We start from the raw sequence: 23,284 nt of genomic DNA on the forward strand, positions 1-23,284 counted from the left end.
GGCGAACCAACACTTGCCGAGAGCATCACGCACTCGTCTCGTCCACCGGGTCTGCTCCGTTGATTCAGAGGGAGTGCAGCAGCAGCTGCTCGTACTCGGCAGGGCTGACGATGCGCACAGAAAGGTTGTTCTGCACCACTCCGGTGGCCTCGATGCGCAAGGCGAGCTGCAGCGCCAGCATGTGCTTGCAGCACCACACCTCCTGCCGCTGAATCGACTGGTACGCGTACGCAGAGCAGGGGCAGTAGTAGGGAGAGAAGAGTGTGTGCTCGCCGATCTGGTAGAGACAGCGTGCCCGCTGCACGGCCACCAGTGAGGAGACTGCAGCTGCGCTCTCCTGATCTTCCTGCTGGGAGACAGCGTTTGAGCGAGCGGTGGACGACACGGCGTCAGCACCGGAGCGCTTCGCACGCTGAGTTTCACGGTGCACGCACTCGACGTCATCGCCCGCCATCTTCGGCGACTCGTCGTCGTCGGCAAAGTCCGCCTCAGCACGCTCCACATATCGTATGACGGGCTCGGCCCCGTGCAACGCGATGCCAATGGCTGACAGCGCCGTTTTCCCATAGAGAATCTCAAGCGGCGCCAGCGCCTCCTCGACGCTCTTGGGCACATCATGCGCCTCGGCACCGCCCACGCCATCCGGGCGTAGGGCATCACTGGAATGAGAGCCCGCAACGATGTATTGTGCGTAGGCGTCCAAGACGGCGCGGGTGGTGAGCGCTGGATAGTCCTCGGCTGCTCTCGAAAAACTTGCCATTGCCGTGCTCATGAAAGCGGCGACGGGCTAGGCGCCTTCTCGTGGACCGCAAGTTCGAGGCGGCAGGAGACGTCAACGGCGTCGTGCAGGGCTGCCGGTCCTCAAGGGAAGTGATAGACATGGTTGGAGAAAAGGGGAAGGGGAGTGGGAGGAGGAATATGAAGAGAGTAAACATGTCGACGGGTCGTGACATTTGGTGAGGCCGACTTCCATTGGTGAGTTCTTCGGCCTTTGTCTCGCAGTGCAAGAGACTGCCCCTCGACTGTGCAGCGCATCACACCTCCTCCTTTTGGAGGTGCTCAATGGGGGTCACCGTTTTCGTCTCCACGACGCACACAACTGCGCAGTTGTGTTGACCCACTGCTGGTATGATGCAGCAGCGCGCCTCCTTTCGTTTCTATGTACTTCTCGACCTCCTGAAGACGGTGGAAGGAGGGATGAGGGGAAGGGACGCACCCCTTAGTGCGTGGTGGCATATCACACACGCTCCGGTGCCCCTCCCCTACCCCACCTCTCGGTTTGGAGAAGCCGGAGTGGCCACCTCGAGGGGGATGCACCCCGTGGCGACCTGGCATGATGGGAGGAGCGGCCGTGGGGGAGGGAGGGAGGGGGAAATCGAGTGGCGCTGAGCTCATGGGCGGTGGCAGCGAGCAGATGCCTTGACCAAAGAAGAACACTCTTTTTTTAAAGGCCGCATCACACATGTGCGCCCTTATCTGCAGAACACACCAACACACACACACACACAGACAGACACATACAAAACGGGGAGGCACAGGGAGGACGGAGTGGCACCGGAGGCGCGCGCCATGCCTAGGGTTGGTATGGGTGCCTTCGCGGATGACCGGCTCACTTGCGGTGATGGCGACGCCGCCGCAACTCTCCGTCGTCGTTATGGCGCCGGTGGTGGCGCTTTTCATGCTTCGACCTCCGCACGAGAATGTTCTCGTCGTCGTCGTGACGCGAACGGCGTCTCGACGCGCCATGAACGGCGTCGGAAGGGAGGGAGGCACCAATCAGATCGCGCAGTTCTTCGATGCTCGCCGGGTTGGCAAAGGATGCCGGCAGTGGCCCTGCAGCGCCGGAGGACGATGGCGGCGGCGGCGGAGCGGGCGATACACTAAGCGAGGTCTTGGCGCTCGCCTCTGCGGCTGTTTCTCGAGCCACCTTGAGTTGCTCCATGGCAAGGTTATACTGATCCCGCTCGGCAACGGTGCGGTACAGCGGAACCGTGCTAAGCGCTCGCGCGTCTGCCAACGCGGCTGTCGCAGGACGGCTTCCAACACTGTTGCTGCTGTATACCCCGTATCGATACGAGATGGCCTTGAGAAGGCGCTCGCTTACCCCGAACGCCGTGGACCATTTGTCGGGTAGAGTGAGGTCGGGCGGACACGATTGCTGTATGGCGTAGATGGCGAGCGCGTCGGCGGGAACAGCGAGGAGCCGGCGGCATCGCGGGAGGTCGTTCACGACCTGCACCGCACGTATCATCCACTGCGTCAGAGCCGCAGGCGGTCGTGCGGTTTTTGCTACGGCGGCGGCTCTTGGACGAGTCGTTCCGTTCGCGCCAGCACTCGGGTCACCCCTGACGGCGCCGATGCCGCTCTGCGCATCGTCACTGGCCGGCTCCGACAAGATATTCAAGTACAGTAGAACGTACTTGTAGGGGCTCTCGACAAACGTCTGAAAGCCAAGCTGGTGCAGGACCACCTCCTCTGCCTCTACCACGCAGGCTTTGAAGTCTTCGTAGCGTGCAAGAGAGGGCTTGGACTGCTCATTTACAGGAGTTCCGCTGCGGCGTAGGCTCAGTCGCATGCAGACGTTCACCACGGCGCGAATGCGCGTCGACGGGTCCTCCATTTTGGTAGCGATAAGCAGGCAGGCCGCCACGAGATACATGATGTCCTCATGATCCGACAAGTGATGAATGCAGTAGTCGAGTGGGGCGTGTAGGTCGACCAAAGGAACGAGACCAGTGCGCATCTTGAGCTGCACGTGGTTCGGCACGAGATACTCGACGCCGGCCGGGTACGCAGGCTTGCTCGGAGCATCACGTGTCTTCTCCGTCATGGATGGACTGCCGGTGGGCGATGAGGCAGCCAGCAACTCGAGTTGGGCACGCTTGAGGTCCTCGTTGAGACAATTTCGATAAGCGGGCATGTCGAGTGCGCTGATGTACTGAGAACGGAAGTGCGTCTCGACGGACGCCTCGAAGCGCTGGAAGAGAATCGAGGCGCGGTAAATTGTGGAGGGTGTGGTTCGCAGAAGCAGCCCCGCTGTACGGATCAAATCCACGCCGTAGGCGGTGTATGCATCCCGCGCCGCAGCATCCGTCATGGCGACTGGAACAATATAAGAGCGGCCACCCGAACACCTTGGTGGAGAATACAGACAACAACGCGAAAACGAGTGTGTTCGTGACAGAGTCGGTACACCAGCGCAAATGTAAAGAGGTGCGCGTGTGTCTGCGGAGGGAGTGCACGTTGCTACGACTCGACTGCAATATACATATATGCCCCTCCAAGACGAAGGGGCCTTCGGGTACGTTGTGCCTGCCTTCACACAGCGCACAGATCTTGGCAACCGTGTGGGATCACGGGTGCGCGACGGTAAGTCGAGTGAGAGAGAGCGAGAAGACAAAGAGAAATCGGTGTGCGTGTGTGGGAGGCGGGAGGGGAGGGGGTGGAGAGCGAGACGATTGGGGGGGGGGCGCACAAACGACAGATGCGGAGTAACATACACCTGTCGTCTTCAGGGCTCCTGCAACGCCGGTGTGAAGGCTGCCTCACCTGGAGACAAACGCAAACGCCAGGGGGTCTACGTGTTCTTCACCGGGTCGACGTGCCGTTCGTGCAGACTGCTCCACATGTGGCACGGGTCCAATGTGGAGGGAGAGAGCAGTGCCTTTTCCGCGCGGCTTCACGTGCGTCCTCTCCTTTCGTTTAGCAACTGTAGCCTAGCACAACATACCCATGCGCACACTTTCACGCATGCAAGGCTCCGCTTCGGTCGAGGGAAGCGATGTTAATACTCGTTGCGAATGAGTCGACTGGTCTGCTTCGTAATGGAAGCAGACGCGCACGCACATGCTCCTCTGTGCCTTAGAGATCGTCAGCGTCGCTCGGAGCACTTGGCCGGCGCTGCCGCTGCTGTTGTTTGCGTTCCTCACCACGCATGTAGTCCTGCAGCGTGGAGAATTCATCGTCGGTGAGGTCGAAAGCGGTGGGATCGACCGCCTGCAAATCCTCCTTGTTCCCCGTCACAAAGGCTTCCTTCATTCGACGGATCTCGTCCCGGGAGAAGACGTCGGCGGACTGGCCCTGCTCACGGGTCAGGCGGTGGAGCATCGTCTCCATCTCTCGCTCCTCCGTCTCAATCTCCTGGGGCCTGTCCGCGTCAATCGACTCACGCAGCTCCGTGTCTTTCGTGAGGGCCATGTCCAGCTTGCGGACAAAGGTCGCGTGCTTCTTGCAGTGCGGGGAGGGAGCGCAGAAACTGCCAAAGACGACGTCGCGGTGCGCCGCATCGCTGATGTTGCGCCCAGCCTTCGCTTCCTTTACAAGGCGGCTGGAGAAGCCGTCCATGTAGCCGCTGTCCATCCACTCCTCACAAAGCACCGCCACGGTTTCGCAGATTCGGCCGCACTTGCTGTAGTAGTCCACCACTCCCACGCTCATGTGATAGCGAGGCGTTGCGGCAGCGGGCCTGTCAGCTCCTCTCTTCGAAGGCGCCACCTCTTCCATTTGCAGAGCCACTTGGCGAATCCACTGGCCCTGGTCCTTGAAAGGGACACACATATTCTCAACCTCCTCCAGCACGTCGTCCTCACGCACCTGCAGCCGCTTCCTCTGCTGCTCCTCTCGCTTCGCCTCTACTTGGTAGAGGGCATTCACGACAATGAAGGAGCACACGTCGCAGCGCAAAGCATCCTGCACAACGGGGGGATAGGGGGTGTTCAGCGGCAGCTGCTTGCGGGCACTCGCGCACCCAAGCGCAGCGGCCAACACGCACACTAGTAGCAGCAGCGCTGACGTGACGAGCGGCCGCGTCGGAGCGACGTGGGATGGAGGGCTGCAGCACGGCATCCGAAGGGTGCCCTTCTTTATGTGTTTTACGAACTGCAGGAATGCTTAGGTGCTGCTGGTGGTGGCGGTGGTGATGGCGTGTGTGCGCAGGGCGGAGGCGTGGGGATGAGGAAAGGCGATAGCAGGTGAGTCCCCCCTCAAAAAAAAAGTGGAAGCGATTTCACCTCCAATGGATGGTGGATGGTGCACGGGAGAGAGAGGAAGAGAGGCAATGCAACGAGAATAATGACAAGAAACAAAGAGAGGTGCCGTGTGTCACGATAAGCTTCAGCTGAAGCCGCTGCTGCCGGTGGCGCATGGAGCGAAACAAGGAAAAAAAAACGAGTCGGTGAGGGCGGGGCCACAACCATCGCTCTGTCACTCCTTCCAAGCCGATCATGAGGCGTCCTTTCATCTCCTCGACATGCCTGCGTTTTTTTTTTCCCTTGCTTGCCGCCTCCACGCGCGTGATCGACGCAACCCCTCCATCTGCACCGACACACCTGCCCTTGCATATGGCGAAATGTCGCTCGGCGTTGGCGCGTTCCCCTTCATGGAATGAAGTACCCGTTCGGTCTTGCGCTCTTCGTTCCCCCCCCCCGCGCACTTGAGTCGGGGTTGCACGTGCATGCGTGCGTAGACGTGGGCGTGCTCCACGATTTGAAACAGCGGGATACCCTTCCGCAGATTCGCAAAGGGTGGCGCACAGCACGCCCGCTAAAGGGTCCAGGTGGCGACGGTATTCGATTGGTCTGCCCACTCATCTGGTGTAGGCGATGTGACAAGGAAAAAAAATGCGGGAAGGAAAACGAGGCAGTAGCCGACACTCTGCACTCATGAACGCACAACGCGTCTGAACCTAGAGAGACCCCGCCCGACTACACTCTCTTGGCAAAGACTTCGCGCGCGCGCCGCTCCAGCTCTGCCTGCTTGCGCTTGCTCTGCTCTGCGGGTGTGAGGGGCAACTCTTCTGCGCCATCGCCCGTTGTCTTGACGTCGGCCACTGGGGTCTCGTACTGACTCGCGAGCTTCTGCAGGCTACGCACGTGCTGCTCCTTTCGCGCCTGCGCGGCCGGATCGTCGTCCTCCTCGTACATGAAGCAGAACACGAGGGTGCGTAGCCAGTCCGGCGTGTTTTCTCGCAGTGCCAGCTCGGTGGCCTTGGCGTGAAAGCGGCGGCGGAGCGGCTCCAGGTGAGTCAGGAAGGCATCCTCGAGAGCACAGAGGCGGCTCAAGATGGGCGGACTACTGTCCGTCTTCACCTCTTTGCGCACCATGTTCGCGAATCGGTTCGTGCTGTACGGGTTGTCTTCGAACCTCAGCAAGGCCAGAGCCGACGCCTCGGACGGTGTCCTGGAGTCCTTCCGTTTCACCGCATCTGGGTCCGCACCATTGAAGAGCAGCTGCAGCTCCTCCTCTACGGCTGTCCGTCGACTCGGTGACAGCTTCGACGTCAGCAGCCCCCACGTCTTTGTGTTTTCGATGTCCTCCTCGCGGAGGTGCTGCGCCTGATGCTCCACAAGCTTGCCAAGCACCTTTGCGGCCCCTGGTGCGAAGTCCATGGCGTGGTCGCCGAAGCCGCAGCACACAAAGCAGTTGAAGGAGCCGCCGTTGCGGTCAACGATAGGAACACCGTCAGGGGTGAAGGCTCGGACATACTCGCGTACGCGGACGACGTTGCTGCCGCACCCGGCCTCGACTGACGTAGAAGACGAGCTGAGGGGGACTGACCAGCCGCACTTGATTCGCAAATACGACTCCAGCCGATCGAGCTGCCGCGATACCAGTGCTTGAGTTTTAGTTTTGACGGTGCTGTCCAGGGAGAGCAGCCCTTGCAGCACAACGTCCTGCGATGCCGGCAGCACCTTTGACTGCATCATGGAGGCAACGGCAGATGATCTGCTGGGGAGCCCACCGTTACGATTTGTGGAGAACGTGAGGCTGCTGGGCCACGTGTAGCCGTACAGACTGCAGTTACTGTTGAGCAGCGCCAGTGTACCTGGGGCAGGCCGCGCAAGGGAGTCTGCTACACCGTCGTGGCTGGACGACGCATGTACCTCCGGGGAAGACGACGTCGATGCTGCGGCTGGGGATCGGTGCGGCTTGCACTGAAAGAGGGACCAAATCGCGTCCTTGAGGGCACCGCTTGGTTGCTGCACCACCGCCGAGAGACCGCTGAGACCCAGCACCGGGAGGCGGGAGTTGGGAAGGGTCATGGTGCCAGTGCTAGCTCCCGCTGCAAGGACCACCACATCATACCCTTCGCTGGCGAAAAGGCGCTGCTCGGGATGCAAAGGGTCGGGCTTCGATACGCGAATGCTCCGGGTGGATTCGACGTCGTACTTGAGGTAGGTGACGGCGTCCTCGAGCCGCTCGCCAAGGGCAAACTGTACGTCGTAGTCTCGCCTGCACACCTCTGCCAACGCTCGCGTCCAGCCAACGGGATCGACCGTCAGGGGCTCCGCGTGCGCTGTCACGGCGGCCTCTTTCCGCTCGTTGAGAACCGTGACCGGTCCCGCGAACACGTGCTGATGCAGGTGCGGGTACTTGTTCACGAGCTCGCACACGACGGAGTGGCTGACGCAGGATAGGTTGTTTGTGTAGGCCATCACCTCAGAGTCGGAGAAGCAGGATCGAAGCCGACCCCACATCCAGCGGTACACCACTGGGTTGAGCAGCGTGTTAAAGAGGTGTTCCCGGGCGATCAAATCCGGGCAGGCGGTAGGGAACAGCATGCCACGCAGCACTTCTGTGCGGAATGCCGTCCGAGCCAGCGTCGGCTCGATCAGTCCAACGCCCACAAACGGAAGAGAGAACCTGGTCTCGCCTCCCGCGATGTCGCCGCGGCGCTCAAAGACAGTCACCTTGAAGCCTAGCTTGGCGAGCTCGTAGGCGACATGTACACCGGCCACACCAGCACCAACGACCGCGGCGCTTGGGGCAACCAGCGACAATCGCTCCGTCGGGTTTGGGGAAGTTGAGTCGCTGGCCGACGCAACCACCGGTGGCATCCGAGACCCGCGCTGTCCCATGACGCTCCTCGCGAGGGGAACGGAGGGGGTGCAAAATAAGGAAACCAGAACAAGGCGAGGTGGCCGGCACGCACGGAGAGCCTGAGGTTCGGCGGAGCAACGTTGGCCAAGTCGGCGCAAAGTTCAACAGCAAACAACGATGAAGAGAGAGGGGTGCTCCGAGGACACGCGCACCGCCGGAAAGACATCAATGATGGGGCACTTCTCTGGCGTGAGCAACGCAGCGCTTTCTTTTTTTTTTTTCCACAGTCGCGGCAATGCAGCCAGCCAGGCCGCACAGGAGCAGATCAAGCGCCGCACGGAGGCTTCAAGAACCTGCGCAGCTCGACCTTTACAGTGGTAATGACCTTCTCTCCAAGAGCCGTAGGGGATTACCTTGCCCGGTGAGGGTTGGGACAGTACAAGATACATGCGCCGAGGTACGGCGGAAAAGGGAAGGAGACGAGGAAAGAAAAACGCAGAGTAGACGCAAATCGCGACAAGGAGACGAGACGTGCATGGAGGACACAACCAGTGTCTGGATGGGATTCAAAGATTGGAGAAATAATGATGATCGGCCCGCCACCCGCGCTTAACGAGCTTTACAGCTTTCTCTCTCTTGTACACACACACAAACACATACACAAGAGATGCCATGGCCGCGCCACGGCCTCTGTGGGTTTCACGTAACACAGAACACCCAGAAAAAGGACATGATGCTCTATTTTAGCGACTGTATCAAGGCTTTTGCCCTCAACTTGTTTTTCGTGTGCCCGTTGTTCGGTTGGGCGAGCACTGCACACTTGACCTCTTTCTTTTTTCTGTTCGCCTTCTCCCTGCGCTATGCTCATCCAATAATGACGACGGGGGATGAGGGGAAGGGACGCACCCCTTAGTGCGTGGTGGCATATCACACACGCTCCGGTGCCCCTCCCCTACCCCACCTCTCGGTTTGGAGAAGCCGGAGTGGCCACCTCGAGGGGGATGCACCCCGTGGCGACCTGGCATGATGGGCGGAGCGGCCGTGGGGGAGGGAGGGAGGGGGAAATCGAGTGGCGCTGAGCTCATGGGCGGTGGCAGCGAGCAGATGCCTTGACCAAAGAAGATGTTTTCTGCGAGTGTCTTAGACGCGTGTTAATCGAAACAAACAAAAAGAAAAAACAGAAGACCAACACGAGCAGAGCACAGCCACCAATGCGCACACGCCGTGTGTGCGCGCCGCGCGCCTGCGACAGAGACGCCGGCAAACATGCAACAACGCTTTGACGATCGTGTTGGCATTGCCAACACGGATGGCGTGCAGGCGCATATTTCGTGTGCACCGAACCCGCCGAGCGTGCGCTACGAGGCCGCCGTCAGAAAATCTGGCGCGGCGTCCTGCAGCCACTCCTCTTGCACCACCGACACGTCCTTCATGTATCGCTTCGTGGTGCGCACGACGCTGTTAAAGATCACCAAAGCAGGCTTCTTGCGGTGGGTAAAGAGGACGCTGGAAGGGTGGATGTACACCGGCAACTGCCCAACGATGGTCTGGTACATGCCTAGTTTCGCGTTGTAGAAGGCGGCGTTCAGGAAGTAGCCAAAACAGAGAGCACGACGCAGCAGTTCTGCGTCAAGCAGTTTCCCCTTGCGCTCGGTTGATCCGGTAGACAACCCACCGCCGCCGTGCCGCAGCTCTTCGTAGCGCTCCAGCAGATCGCTGGCGTCATCACCGCCTTCGTCCCGGGGGCGCTTGTGCGGCAGATTAGACAAATCACCACCAGCGCCCACTCGCAGGTACCGCAGAGAGGCGGGGATAATCTTGGCGAGTAGCTCACTGTCGTTCTTCTCTTCCAAAATGCTTTGCAGCTGGGTAATGACGTCCTCGACCTTTAGCATTTGCCGGTGGCTCATGGCGTTGGACTCACACCACGTCTTGCGCTGGTCGCGCGGCGAGCGGCAGTACGCCTGGTAGATGCTAAGGAGCGTCGCGTGATCGCCGGCAGACTTGGCAAAGGCGGCGCGGCAGCGGTCAGCAGACTCCTTGAACTCGCGCGAGGTGAGAAAGAGGTTGTCAGTGCTGGCCATGGCAATCACGATAACAGCCTCACGGGCAACGCCGAAGGCCTTCGCGGCCAAGAGAACCATCGCGGGCATCGGTTCAATCGGAAAGTCCGTCAGACGGGCGCCCAGGGCCGTGATGTGGCCCGCCTTGTCGAGGGCTTGCAGCAGCATCAGCGTCTCTTCCGCCTTCGCGACAGCGCGCGGGCGAGGCATGTCCATGAATTCGAACGCAAGGATATTGTGGATGTGGAGGCTTTTCATTTGAAGCACAACGCTGAGCAAACTACTTCGGCGTATTTCTGGAATCGTGTTCTCGCTCAGATTCTCAAACGCGTTGGCGGTGTAGAGGCGGTAGCACTTGCCAGCTGCCACGCGACCGGCGCGCCCCGTGCGCTGCGTGGCCTGCGCGCGGCTGATGTCCACCTCCGTCAGCATCTCCATCCCGGACTTGCTATTGTAGTACTTCGCCTTCACCACGCCGCTGTCCACGACGTAGCGGATACCCTCCACCGTGATAGATGTCTCAGCGATGTTGGTGGCGAGGATCACCTTGCGCTGCTCGTTCAGGCTTGGCTCAAAGACAAGCAGCTGCTGCTCGTACGGCATCGCGGCGTACAGGGTCAGAACTGAGAAGTCCGGCACGTCGTTGGGCAGCAGCTTCATGCGCTCCAGCAGAATGCGCTTCGCGTCCTCGACTTCTTCCTGGCCCGTCAGGAAACACAGAACATCGCCAGGCGGCTCCGTCTGGTGGATCAGCAGGATGGCGCTAATAGCTGCCTCGACGTAGTCCGCCTGCGGCTCCACCGTGTGCATGATGGTCACCGGAAACATGCGGCCATGCACGACGCCGATTGGGGCGTCCCACCAAAACTTCGAAAAGTGCTCCGCGTTCAGCGTAGCGGACATGACCACGATCTTCAGCGAGTCCTCGCGCTGACGCGCGATCGTCTTCAGCAGGCCAAAGAGCACGTCTCCATGCAACGTGCGCTCGTGGGCCTCATCGAGGATGATGCAGCCGTACTTAGACAGCACAGGGTCAGCCTGAATCTCACGCAGCAGAATGCCGTCCGTGAGAAACTTGATGCGTGTGGCGCTGGTGCACGTGTCATCGAAGCGGACAGCGTAGGCCACTTCGCCGCCGACTTTTCCGCCGCGTTGCCGAGCAACGTGCCGTGCAATGCTGACGGCCGCGACACGGCGCGGCTGCGTGCACCCTACTATGCCACCACCAGGCCGCTTACTCAGGATATCGTCCCACACGTACTGCGGAATCTGCGTCGTCTTGCCCGATCCGGTCTCGCCAACGACGATGACGGCTTTGTTCTTGCGGATCATGCGCACAATGGAGGCTCGTGCTTCGGTCACGGGGAGTTCTGGGCTGCTGCTCGCCATCGTGAACTCAGGAAAGAGGGTGTGCTCCGCTCTCTGCCAAGCAAACAAACAGGCTGCCGACAAACGTGAGCGCCGCATCGTGCGTTTCAGTATTTTTCGCCGTGACGAGGAAAAAGGGTGATGAGGTTTGGTGGAGACAAGTGATGGCACGAGGACGCGAGAGAGACTCACAGGGAGTCCGACGCAAGCGATACGGCGGCGCGCATGACAAGCCTACGAGGGCCATTGTCTCAACGGCGCACTGCCGGATTCGTAGACCGTGACCACCTACCGCAAGGGGAGACGGGGCAGGGGAAGGAGATGCAAGAGAACGATGATGCTGTCCAGCTGTTTCATTTCCTTGTCGTTTCCTTCGTTGCCAGGCACATCATGCCTGGTTAGCGCGCACGTTTAATTGGTGAGAAGTAACCGCGTCTCCGCGCCTCTCGAGGCTCCCTCCCCATCACCCTCCCACCTCTCGCACACGCGCATGCCTATGCATAGAGAGAGGGCGGGAGAAAGGGCGACGCACGGGTGCAGACAGGACAGGCAGACACAAAGACGACGTTCCACGTAGACAGACAACGTGAGAATGGCGAGCCTTGCGCACACTTCCGACCATCCGTGTGCGCCGGCACGCATTCAAATCGAACGTCCAAAGTACGACGAGCAACGCCGAGGTTCGCCGCACGGGGATCCGCGTCATCGCCCCACACGTACATAAGCCTCGCTTCCTCGGTGGCGTCTGGCTTCGTTGCTCGACTCGCCTCAAGTCAGATCTCAACCGCAGAGCGAGGCCAAATCCCCGCCGAAGAGATACTCCTCCGGCACAGAGTTGAAGAGCTGCTGAAATTGGTAGGAGCTGAATATGTAAAAGGGGATATCGATGGGCTGCAGGCGTGTCCACTCTGCCCGCGCCGCATCGCCCATGGGCGTCTTGGCGCGCAGCGCCGTGGATAGTAGCTGGTGACTCGGGTAGGTCGCCTCCGCCCACATCTCGGCGACGGCGAGGCCAGTCAAGATGGGCATCGTGCGGCCGCGGAGAAAGCGTGGCAGCTTGTCATGAAACACTTTAAAGAAGACGTACACGGGCGGCGCCACAACGCAGGCAGGGGCCAGAAACAGCTGGTACTGGATGAACCGGTACGAGGCCCAGAACCTCTTCTCTTCCTTGGTCGCCGGCAGCTCGTCTGACATGCAGATGTGGCGGCAGTTGTCCATCAAGATCTTCACATTGCGCACTTTCTCGCGCGTGTGACGCTCGCTAGGGATCGAAAAGAGAGGAACCCGGTACCGTAGCCCATCCGTGCCGGACCAACTTCGCGTATCGGGGTCGTACACGCCCGGGTCGCTGTCCTCGGGCGCCGCCGCCTGGAAACTTGTCTGCGTTTGGCCAAGCACAACTTGAATGAAGTCCACCAAGAACGCGGTTAAACCGCTGCACATGTCAAGAAGAGACGGCACATTGCTGCCGATGCCTGTGTTGTAGTGAGACATGTGGGACACGGAGAGACAGCTAAACAGGAAGAACAACAGCAAGCAGGCGCGCCCGTACCTCGCCCTGTTTTCCGTACAGACGTGACTAAACAGAGGCCGTGCGATGCCGGTGGTGGTGGTGCAGAGAGCGTCGTCGAAGCAGATGCGAGAAGAAAAGAAGATACGTTGACGCCGGTGTGATGAAAAGATTGCATTCGATCGTGAAGGGCACACGCTCGCGGCGCTCACCCCTCGTCTCGGGGCGGTACTATCGCCGGGCCGCAGTTCTTCGCTGTGGTGCGCCTGCTGTTGACTCGCTCAACATACTCCTCCGCCAGTCCATCCCGTTTCGCCGCATTCGTGTACCTGCACAGATGGGGCGCAGAGAACCGGAGTAGGTGGCTGTTTCGCGGCAGTGGCAGTTATAGGTGCGGTAGTTCAGTGGATATGATGAAGAACAAGAAAACGGTTCGACTGCGGCACAAGAGCCCCATCAAGAAATGTCAGCCGCGGGCTACTGATTCCACGACCGCGTTTCCGGGCGATGCGGGATGGCGAGCAGATTTCGATGGATGTCATCCCGCCGCATCGGTGTGTGAAAAATCTTTCGACTGCGAGGTCCGTAAAAGTACTCGATGCGTTTCTTTGGCTCTAGTACCCACGGCTTATCCTTGAAGCGATCTCGCAGCTCCCTCATCTGCTTCACTCGCAGGCCACTGTGAATCTCGGTGATGGAAGGAGGCGTCAGCTGCGCCTTTGTCTCGAGAGGCCGCGCGGAAGCGCACGCCCGATCCAGCCGCTGCGCCATCACCTCCGCAACATGCGTCATTTCTTCTCTCTTGTCCACGCAGCGCATCTCGTCGCAAATCTCGGCAGCGCGCAGCACCATCGCCACGGCGTCGGGGTGTGAATGCGAGCATCCCTGCGCAAACTGCGCGCAGCCCTCGACGTACTGAAGGAATGTGTCCTGGTCCGGCTCTGGCAGTTCGTCAAAGACCTTTATCTGGCCGGATAGGCGCATCTCGCTGAAGCACTCCAGCGCCTTCAGCAGCATCTTCGCCTTGTCATATCCGCGATTGTTGTCTTTCACCTTCCACCGTTCGGTCATGAGCGCCACCAGCATGTTGAGTCGCTCCGCCGGCGGCAGGTCTTCGAGGCGGTTTGTGGACAAGACATAAGCGTCTTTGTCGCTGTCGTCGCGCAAAACCGCGAAATTCTCCGTGGCCTCGCGCTCGTGGCCAACCTCGGAAACAAGCTCGTAGTTGTTGCCCGCCGTCAGCCACCAGTTACGCGAAAAGCGGTGACAGTCCTTTACCAGACTCTTGTAGCGTGCGTGCGGGTACTGGTGCAAATTGCGGAGACCGCGCCGTTGCACCGTCAGGGGGGAGCAACCGCAAGACATGAGCGTCGAAGAGTGCAGCGATGCGCATGCGTGCAGCTGCGCCGCGGCAACTGTGCACGCACCCAATGACGATCGCTGCATCGCAACGAGGCTACCCCACTACGTGGTGCGCAGAGAGTGAAACACCGAAAAGGCAAAAAGCAAAACACAAAGAAGTATCTACAGCTCAGCTGAGGCAAGAGACGGAGCGCGTTCGAGAGAGACAGAGAGGTGGCGAAAGAGGGCAGCGTTTACGTTGACCGACACGTGCCCGCAGGCGGATGCTACACAGCGCTATCACCGCCCCACACGCTGTCACATGCCCCAGTCCAACGAATGCGCATCGATATGCGCTTTCCAAGAAGCCGCTCAGCAGCGACCAACACCCCAGAGAAAGGATGAGGTGTGTGTGGGAGAGATGAGGCTACACACACACACGTGGAACAGCTGCTTCGCTCTCGAGTTTGGGTGTAGCGCGAAGTGCCTCTTCCCGTCGCATGATAGTGTCTTTGCTGCCGCAGTCGCAAACAGCCAAGACACACACACACACACACACACACAGACACACACGACCGCGTGCACACGGCGATGTGTGCGAACACCCACGTTATCAAGCATTAAGCCTCTTCTCCGTCTTTACGTTCGAGTGCGGATGCGAAGCAAGGTTTGGATGGGTGATATGCAGAAGGACACCTCGGATCGCCCTTCATGCGCAGTTGCTCGCTCTGAGAAGCTAGTCTCGTCGGCCAGTGAACCGGACAAGTTCGCCACAGAAGCACAGCGATACGCCTCCAATCGTCTCTATCCATCACCGGGAGAGGGCAAACACACCGAGCCCCAACGTCTGTGAGCTTCCCTAATATATCGAACTCTGTCTCCCCTCACTCCCGCATGCAGACACTTCGCCCACATCAACAAGGCGGTAATACACGTCCGTGGCTTTCCCTTTTGGTTCTTTTCCAGCGTGCCCATCCCACCACAAACACGTCTGCAACAGCGTGCACACGCCTCCGCAACCACAGCGCCCCCACCCTCTGGCCGCACGGCGGCGACATCTCCTGGTCGCCGAGAACGAGCCGCCCTGCAGGGTAGCAGGGGTGGTGGTGGTGGTGGTGGGCCAGGCGCGTGCCGAATGAGCTCGAGGAACAAGCCGGCCAGCCTCCGGTGAGAGCCCTTCCGAGCCTCTGCAACCTGGCCGTATGCCATGCTTCCGGCACCCGTGCCCTCATATCAGCCCACCGCGTCGGACGCAGGAGACGCCGCATGCTCTGCGCACACATGCGCCCTGGCGTCGATTCGTATGGTGCCCTTCGCGCCCTTTTTCGCCCATCACTCTTGCGCATCGGACAACCGCACGCCTTGCATGGATGCGGCACACCCATGCCAGCTGTGCATGGCAGCGCCTGCGCACCGTGCGCTCTCGCCTTTTCGAGATCCTGTGGCCTGCCTCAGGGCACGACGCAGCTGTCCGGGTGGCGGGCATCCTCCTCCATCTCCGTCGATGTCGTGGCGGCGAGTCGGAATGGGTTGGCCCACATGCGCCGCGACGGGGGGACGCTGCCATGGGTCTGTGGCAGCAGGGGCCAACAGACAAGCATGTATCTGCGCACAGAGAGCTTAGAGCGCGCTTACGTGTTTTGTATCGTCGACACGATGGGTAGCGAGGTGGCCCAAACGGTGTGATGACCGCATGTCTCTCCGACACAGAGTCAACACAGCCCTGTCTGCGGACACCAAGAATGATGACTGTGCCCTGGCGCCATCCAGAGATGGTCAGCCGCCATCAACGCACGTGCATGTGTCAGGCGTCGGCCGTGAACTTGCCCCGCCTCACGGCGCGCTGCAGAGAGCCCTTCGATCCCCCGGCCTTTGCCTTCGACGTCTTCTTCTTGTTGGCGTACGCAGGCACCCGCTCATTCCGCTCTGACTGGATTTGCTTGGTGCGCGCCAAGCGATCTTTCGAGCGCTTCTCATGGTAGCGCTTGTCGTGGTACTCGTCGCGAGGTGCCCGTTGCTGTGGGGGTGAAGCTGCGCTTGCAGCGGCCCGCTCTTGGCCCTCAACGGCCGCCCATGTCTCCGTGTCCAGGTACCCGGGAGCGTAGCCGTCGACACCTCCACCGCCACGACGACGCTCACGTCCTCGTCGCCCGCCACCGCCATTGTCGTCACCGTCGCTGTCGGAGGCATCGTCGATAATGTCCCCGCCTGCCAGGTGAACATCTTGCTGGCCGTCGTCCAGTTCATCTTCGTACATGATCTCGTTCAGCACCCGAATCTTCATCTTCATCTCCTCGTCAATGTCGAAGGCGTCCGACATGTAAGACTGCGGGTCGTTCATGGTGATCTTGTACGCCGTCTCATCCTCCACCTCGTCATCGTTCGCGCCGCCGTCGGCGTAGCCGGCGTCACCGTCCGAGTCTGCCAGCATCTCGTACAGATCACGACCCATAAGGCGATAGAGCGCGTCAGGATCAAAGTTATCATCAAAATCGTATAAGGCCAAGTGCGCCGAGGCGTCGGCGCGAGTCGCCGGCGACTCTGCTGCGTGGATGCTGGTAGCGGGGGCAGCAGCGTCCTCGACCCCGGCCTCCTGTGCCGCTAGTGCTGCCGCCAGCTCCGCGTCGGACTGCGCAGACGCTGTCAAAGGCCCGACGAGGTGCGGTGGCAAGTTCTCCACACTCGCATCCATGATGAATTGCTCCACGTCGTTGCTGTAGAAGTTCAAGGCGGTGCGAACGCCAGCAGCGCTGAACTGCGGGAACACCTCCATGACCATAGCAACGAGAGGATCGTCGACAATGTCTGTTGCGGCGGGCGCCGGTGATGGAGACGTCGGCGCCGGGCTAGGGTCCGCAAGGGCGGCTTCAGCGACGGCGTTGCTTGCCGGGAGGCCGGCCAGCGCGTTCGTCAGAGTGCCCTCCGAGGCGCCCAGCTTTGAGGCCTCTTCGGTCGTCACGAGGTGGCGCGCGAGAAGATCATCGATGTGCACACCCTGACGCACGACCTCGAGCAGCAGGAGCTCAAAGAATCGCTGCCGGGAGCCGTGAACGGCCTCGGCAAAGTCGTTGCTGTCCGAAATGTCTTTCGTGAGCGTCAGCATTACCTGCCCAAGCGCCTTCTCGCCGGCGTCGTCCGCGAAGCGGGCTGGGGGGTACAAGTAGTGAATGAGGCCCAAGAGCGACCCGTTGCCGTATGCCTGCAGCGTTTCCTCAACAAAGCCTCGCCCGTGTTGACGCAGATACTCACGCAAGTGACTGTAGGTGCGGTTGATCAGCTGTGGAACGCAAAAGCCGTCCGCGTCCTGCCGCCGATGCGGCCCCTGTACGGCGTAGGTGTGATACAAGAGCAACGCCGACGATGTGTTGATCGCGGCATTTACGATAACGGAGTTCGCACGACTCAGGATTGGCCGCCGCGGCGTGAGCTCATCGCAGACCATGATGAAATGCTGCAGAACGGGCGAGAGAACGTCGACAATGACGCGCAGCGCCCGCAGCGTCCGCGGCAAGGACATGTAGTCTGAGAGGAAGGGGGCGCACTGCACCGCAGCCCAGAGCTGCTTAGTGATGCGATACACCTGCTCAAAAGAGGAGAGGATGTCGCCTGGCTGGCGCTGGAAGCGGCCGCGCTGCAGCTCACGCGCGCACCGCACGGAAAATCGGTTGACGCCGTCCCACCACGTTGGCATGAACGTGTTGAGCGTGCAGAGGTAGCCAGGGTTGAGAAGGATCAGGGAGGTGACGGTGACGGAGGCGGCAGCGCCGCTGTGGCGGAGCAGCAGCAGCGACACGGGAAAGAGCACCTTCCACGGCAGGAGCACACTCAGCCGCGTTGCTAGGCTTGCCGGGTCGACATGTCGGCGCAAGCATAGATCGGTGCTGGTCGCGAGGCGAATGAGAATCTCAATGACGCGCTGCTCTCCGTTTGGCGGCACAGCTTTTCGCTGCGCCCTTGAGTGAGAACTGTGAGCGTGGTCTACGGCGGTGATCACGTTCACCAACACCACCGGCAGGCGGTCGTGGTTCGCCACGACGATCCAGAAGGTGAGATCATCTGCCTCCGCTAGCCGTTCAATGCCGGCCCACAGCTTTTCAGAGAGGTCGACGGAGCTAAAGAAGGTGCTGCAGACCGCACCGCCTCCATCTGGAAACGCGTCTTGCAGCGAAGAGGACATGCCGCTCGTTAGGCACCTGAATGGGAGGGGTGGGATCTCACTGAGTACTGTTTCTCTTGCTTCGAGCCAGAAGAGCCAATCCTGCCGGGCCCCAGAAAATCGATAGCGATCAATCCAGTCGAGTGTGGGAGCACAGAGGTAGATGAACAACGCAACGAGAAGCGAACCATAGTGCTCAGAAGAAGGGTAAAAGGTCATCATCCATAGAAACGGCGACGATGTGGGGAGAGGGAGGTGGGTGGGAGAAGCCGTGAACGGGGCCGATGGCTGTCGGTGCTGGTTCCGCTTGCCACATATCCAATGCAAGACATGTGCAAGCACACACTGGCGCTGCTACTAGTCTCTCCTCTGCCCGCTACGAGCAAGGATTCTTGTTTGTGTGTTTCGGTTTCTCACGAATTTCGCATACCCAGCGAACTGATGTGTCGGCTCGGGCATGCACAAAGCGAGAAAGCGTAGCGGTCGAAAAACGTTCGAGATGCATCGTCGCGATACGTGTTGGACAGCGTTGGATGCACGGGGACGGGACGCCCGATACGCAGACGACCGCGCGATCCTTGGCATCTGCAGAAGCAGAAAAATCCGCCACTCACTGCAGGCCTCCCCTCGCCCCTGCTGCATGAGTGCCACTGGCATCGGGGACTCGGCTACCGGTGGAGGAAGATGCTGTCGCTCTGTGCTGATGCTTCGGCAGAGGGAGCGTATACCTGTTGTATCGCCGGCTACTGGCGGCGAGAGGGAATACGCCAATGCAGCAGAGAGGCACGGACGTGCATCGCAGGAGAGGAGTGCCGCGTTTGCGTACTCCCGCTCTACTGAGAGCACCGAACCGGCACGCCAGCTGCGCGAGTGGCCTGTGCTGCAGCAGGCCTTGCGGACGATGAAGCTCCGCAAGAAGCCACCATTTGAGGTGGTGATGTGACAGACACCGATGGCGATGTGGGAGCCGACGCCCGCTCCAAAAGCGTCAACGGGCACGAGGCGCTCGGCTCCAGGGACGGCGCGACAAGACACACATGCTTGTACGGCGACTTGCCTGTCGCGGCGCGCTCAAGGTGCGAGTCAGCAGGATGAGGGGCCTCAGGCAATAAATCAAAGAACGCGCGGTGGCTCCCTCTCGACACCGGCGAGGAGAAACATGAAGGAGTCAGCTCCCCCTGGTAGCAGCAGTGGGTTAGGCTCCACAACGGCGATTCGGTTCTTACGATCGGGAGGGGGGGGTGTCACCTAAGAACAGGTTGCACCCTCTGAGGGGCTACGATGGGAGTCGTCTGCATGATCCACCGTCGAGGAACTCATCAGTGTGTTTTTGGAGGGAGGGAGGAAGGTGTTGTAATGTAATCAAGTCGCACTCATATTCGCACAGGAATGGTGCGCTACGCGGCAATCGCGAAATTTTTTTCTCGTTGACATGCGTGCCATCGAGGGATGCTCGAGCGAAGGCGGTGTGGTGGCTTTAGCGTCACGTAACAGGAGAGAATCCAGCGGATAAGAGATAAGGACGAGAGCACGCGGGGAGGAGGGGAGGGAGAGTGAAGGGCTCTTGCGCACGTCACGATGAATGCAGCAAGCAATCGAAAAGGTAGAAAACCCCATCAACGGGGGTATACGTGAAGTGAGAATTCGAAAAAAAAAAGCGACTGCGAGGTGAAAATGGCGCGCGGCTGGCAGGCTCGTTTCATCGCACAGTGTCTGCACTGTACACCCATCTTGCGGCATACTGTGTCAAGAGTAGTGTAGATGAAGAGCAGTTGTGGTGAGACGAGCAGTACGAAACGAACGTTCTCCGCATCAACGCTCTTCCCATCCCATGATCGCACACGCACGCAAAGAAAATGCATGACACAGTCCGCTGATGTCCTTTTGTGGCACCCGAGAAAGGAAAGGCAGATCCCGCCTCGCACACGAAAAAGAAAGACGGACGAGCACCGCCGAGATGCCGACTACGGAGATCAACCGTGGCGTGCCGGCGGGGCACGCCAACGTGCGAAAACGATAACGAACGCCTACACGACGGTGTTCGTTTTCCGGAGAGCAAGAAATCCCATGGGTGGTACTGTTGCGCAGGGGAAGCGTCGCACATGTTTTCCCGGCACATACGTACGCTGACCATCGCCCTTCTGCCTCACGTGAGGCGTGCACGCCAATCACAGGTGCGCTGGCTGCCTCTAAGCTTTCTTGCTCGCTTCTAGCTTACGCACGTACTCCACAAAGTCGTCCATGGTGACCGGCCACGAGTCCTCGTCGTCGTACGCATCGTAGTTGTCGAACTGGGCAAACAGCAGGAGTTGCGTCCAGGTGTCAAACGAGACCCCAGACTGCTCAACGGCAGCCCTGGCTGACTTGCTCTCTGTCGCCTTCTCGCCCAGGATTGTGATGAAGTCAAGCCACTGATTAATGCGCGGAAAGCACACGTACGCGGTAAACTTGCGACGCGCCTCCTCCGCCGTGAACGATACCGGCGATGCCGAAAAGAAGCACGACCACAACTCCTTCGCGCTATCCACGCGATCCGAGGCGTCGTTGCCTTTCAGGCACCAGTTGTACAGAAACTGGTAGAACTTGCTGCGCTTGTCCTCGTTGTTGCGAATAGTGTTGTTGAGGTCCACGATCGCGCCATGGGCGGCAGCGAATAAGGGTGCGTATGCGTTCTCCCTGGTAGGCGGGGCGGCGTTGCGGGGGAGCTTGCTGATGAGCCCTGCCATCCACGCTACGAAGTGCTTCTCCGATATTCTGTAAATGCGCTTCGCTGACTCGTCAACAGCGAAGGCCAAAAGGTAGAGCGAGAGGTCCTCGAGGCTCAAGCACGTCGCGGTGGCAAGCGACTCGAAGTGACCAATTTCCAGAAAGCGCTCGACGTCCACCTCCACAGGCGCTGGGATCTGCTCATAGATGTAATCAAAGGCCTCCTGCGCCACGTTCGACTTGGGCGGCTCACCGCCCTTGTAAACGGTTAAAAACCCCATCAGGGATGCGCCACGCGACGGCTACGCTAGGCAGTGGGCCTGTGGGCAAAAACACCAAACGCCTCCAAGCGGGCACGGCAGGCAACCCACGACCACAGCAGACGAGCAGGTCACTCGGGGAGCCGACGGGCTGGGATGGAAAGAGAAGGTAAAGCGAGCGGGGAGGGGGTGAGGTGCGGCTGCGGGGGAGATGGAGATACGGAGCGCGCACACGGCACACACACACACATACAAAGAGACACAACTACACAAATAGGGCGGAGGAGGGAGGGACGCGCGCGAAGGGCTCTGGAGAGGAAGATAGCCGGAAGGGTGAGGGAGGGGGTCGGAGTGCGTAGGGGGAAAAAAGCGAAGGATAAAGTCAAACACGCAGGCGACAGTCACACCAATGTCGCCACGCTGCAATGATGGTTGCTTCAGAGGGGTAAATCTAAATCACATAGAAGCTGACACGCACACACACACACACACACACACACACATACACACACACGCACAAACGAAGTGGCGCCTACGTAGCCCATACGCCTGTGCGAAGCTCAGCGCAGGAAAAGGTGGGACTAGGCAGAGCGACGCACGCTCGAGCGCAGGCAACCAGTAAAGGGGGAAAAAAGACCGTAGTTGAGTACAGGGTGCTGTTCCTTCCCGACACCGCAGGCGACGCGCGCACGCACACACAGAGTGGGATGCCACAAGTGCGGAGGAAAAAAGTATGGAGAACGAGGCAGAGGAGAGAGAAAGAGAGAGGGATGGGCGTGTGCGTGTCGCAGGAAAAGTAACACACCTACGTAGGCGCAATCGCGCCATAACCCTGCAGCACGCCGACGAGCAGGGATAACGCGAAGCACTTGAGAGCGCCAATCAGGGGACCCTAGCCGTCCCTGACGGTTGGGTCAGAGGAGAAAGAGGACGAGGTGTCGCGAAACGAGTCGTCTCCAAAAGTTACCACGCTTCGTTTTGTTACTGTTGCTGTGGCCGTGGGAGCATGACCAATTATGGAAGTGCAGTGGCGCACAACATTCATACGAGAGAGGAGGCAGCACACACATACACACGCACGCGCACGTAAACCACCGAAAACAAAAACGGGCCAAGCACTCGTAGAGACGCAGCAACGACGTGAGTGAAGAAAAAAAAAAAAAGGTTGTTCACCGCTGGTGGCCCGCAGGCGCTGTGCTCTTCACATTTCACCGATTTGTAATGTAGCGCATCCGCGCCGGATCCGTTCGCTTGACACAGTCGCACACGGTATGGATGTTGCACTTGCGCTCCCCTGTCTTGATCCACTTGCCGCCCTTGCCTTGCCTCACGTCAAAGCTGACGTTGCGAGAGCTCACCATCTTCAGGTCTCCGCGCTTGTGCTTTACCTTGCCCTTGCTAGTAAGCTTGCGCGGGCGATCCGCCATGGCGAGTTTCCGCTTCTGCTTTGGGGCCTTCTTGGTGCGCTTGCCCATTGTCGAGTGTGTGCGTGCTTTTTTGTTCTTGTCCTTCTGTTCTCCAGTGAACCGTAGAGGCTGACTGGCGACAGAGGAGCGCAGAGCGCATTAAATTTCGAACGCCGGGGTTGCCATCATGAGAGGGGACGAGGTAGGAGAAAAGTGAATGGGAGAGAAAGGCGGCGGCATGCACGTGTGCGAGCGCTTGGAGAGCAGCAGAGACTCAATGGCTGCAGGCAGCAGATGGATCTGTTCGTCCTGCTCGCTTCCTTCCTCTTTTGTGTGTGTGTGGGTTTATCTTTTTCTCCCGCATCATAACCTTCACACCTCAAAGTACCACAAACAAGTGAGTGCGTGTGTGCAGGACATGCGCGGCTGAAAACATAATGCATAGCGTTTTGTGTGTGTCGTCATTCCAGGTTCAGATCTACATCCCCCAAACAGATCAGCGCCGAGGGGCGAGGTGGTGGTCGCCGTCGGGCGGCGGGGGAGGAGAGCAACGCCCGTGCTCACGCATATCGACGGCGTCGATGCATCGAGTGCGCAAAGCGCCTTGCGGTCCCCACGGAGGGAGAAGTCTCGCGTCGGCCCCCCCCCCCACA

General features: G+C 59.8%; 10 protein-coding genes across 10 annotated transcripts; all 10 read right to left on the reverse strand.

Annotated features, from left to right (window-relative positions):
• Nucleotides 1–64: 64 nt before the first annotated feature.
• On the reverse strand, nt 65–772 carry LDBPK_365880 (hypothetical protein, conserved; the record flags this gene model as incomplete). Its single annotated transcript, XM_003865652.1, has 1 exon — nt 65–772. One exon carries the CDS (start codon nt 770–772, stop codon nt 65–67), a length of 708 nt encoding a protein of 235 aa, XP_003865700.1.
• Nucleotides 773–1,609: 837 nt separating this feature from the next.
• LDBPK_365890 (hypothetical protein, conserved) lies at nt 1,610–3,097 on the reverse strand (the record flags this gene model as incomplete). Its single annotated transcript, XM_003865653.1, has 1 exon — nt 1,610–3,097. One exon carries the CDS (start codon nt 3,095–3,097, stop codon nt 1,610–1,612), a length of 1,488 nt encoding a protein of 495 aa, XP_003865701.1.
• Nucleotides 3,098–3,861: 764 nt separating this feature from the next.
• Nucleotides 3,862–4,845, reverse strand: LDBPK_365900 (hypothetical protein, conserved; the record flags this gene model as incomplete). The annotated part of the gene is made up of 1 exon (XM_003865654.1): nt 3,862–4,845. The coding sequence occupies one exon, from the start codon at nt 4,843–4,845 to the stop codon at nt 3,862–3,864; it is 984 nt and encodes a 327-aa protein (XP_003865702.1).
• An 857-nt stretch (nt 4,846–5,702) lies between these two features.
• LDBPK_365910 (hypothetical protein, conserved) lies at nt 5,703–7,856 on the reverse strand (the record flags this gene model as incomplete). The annotated part of the gene is made up of 1 exon (XM_003865655.1): nt 5,703–7,856. One exon carries the CDS (start codon nt 7,854–7,856, stop codon nt 5,703–5,705), a length of 2,154 nt encoding a protein of 717 aa, XP_003865703.1.
• Nucleotides 7,857–9,176: 1,320 nt separating this feature from the next.
• Nucleotides 9,177–11,270, reverse strand: LDBPK_365920 (RNA helicase, putative; the record flags this gene model as incomplete). The annotated part of the gene is made up of 1 exon (XM_003865656.1): nt 9,177–11,270. One exon carries the CDS (start codon nt 11,268–11,270, stop codon nt 9,177–9,179), a length of 2,094 nt encoding a protein of 697 aa, XP_003865704.1.
• Nucleotides 11,271–12,029: 759 nt separating this feature from the next.
• On the reverse strand, nt 12,030–12,746 carry LDBPK_365930 (hypothetical protein, conserved; the record flags this gene model as incomplete). Its single annotated transcript, XM_003865657.1, has 1 exon — nt 12,030–12,746. The coding sequence occupies one exon, from the start codon at nt 12,744–12,746 to the stop codon at nt 12,030–12,032; it is 717 nt and encodes a 238-aa protein (XP_003865705.1).
• Nucleotides 12,747–13,239: 493 nt separating this feature from the next.
• Nucleotides 13,240–14,208, reverse strand: LDBPK_365940 (hypothetical protein, conserved; the record flags this gene model as incomplete). The annotated part of the gene is made up of 1 exon (XM_003865658.1): nt 13,240–14,208. The coding sequence occupies one exon, from the start codon at nt 14,206–14,208 to the stop codon at nt 13,240–13,242; it is 969 nt and encodes a 322-aa protein (XP_003865706.1).
• A 1,699-nt stretch (nt 14,209–15,907) lies between these two features.
• LDBPK_365950 (hypothetical protein, conserved) lies at nt 15,908–18,280 on the reverse strand (the record flags this gene model as incomplete). Its single annotated transcript, XM_003865659.1, has 1 exon — nt 15,908–18,280. The coding sequence occupies one exon, from the start codon at nt 18,278–18,280 to the stop codon at nt 15,908–15,910; it is 2,373 nt and encodes a 790-aa protein (XP_003865707.1).
• A 2,168-nt stretch (nt 18,281–20,448) lies between these two features.
• LDBPK_365960 (hypothetical protein, conserved) lies at nt 20,449–21,246 on the reverse strand (the record flags this gene model as incomplete). Its single annotated transcript, XM_003865660.1, has 1 exon — nt 20,449–21,246. The coding sequence occupies one exon, from the start codon at nt 21,244–21,246 to the stop codon at nt 20,449–20,451; it is 798 nt and encodes a 265-aa protein (XP_003865708.1).
• Nucleotides 21,247–22,433: 1,187 nt separating this feature from the next.
• Nucleotides 22,434–22,700, reverse strand: LDBPK_365970 (phosphoprotein lepp12; the record flags this gene model as incomplete). Its single annotated transcript, XM_003865661.1, has 1 exon — nt 22,434–22,700. The coding sequence occupies one exon, from the start codon at nt 22,698–22,700 to the stop codon at nt 22,434–22,436; it is 267 nt and encodes an 88-aa protein (XP_003865709.1).
• Nucleotides 22,701–23,284: the final 584 nt, after the last annotated feature.

This window comes from Leishmania donovani, chromosome 36 (assembly GCF_000227135.1).
Source record: "Leishmania donovani BPK282A1 complete genome, chromosome 36".
Taxonomy (NCBI): domain Eukaryota; phylum Euglenozoa; class Kinetoplastea; order Trypanosomatida; family Trypanosomatidae; genus Leishmania; species Leishmania donovani.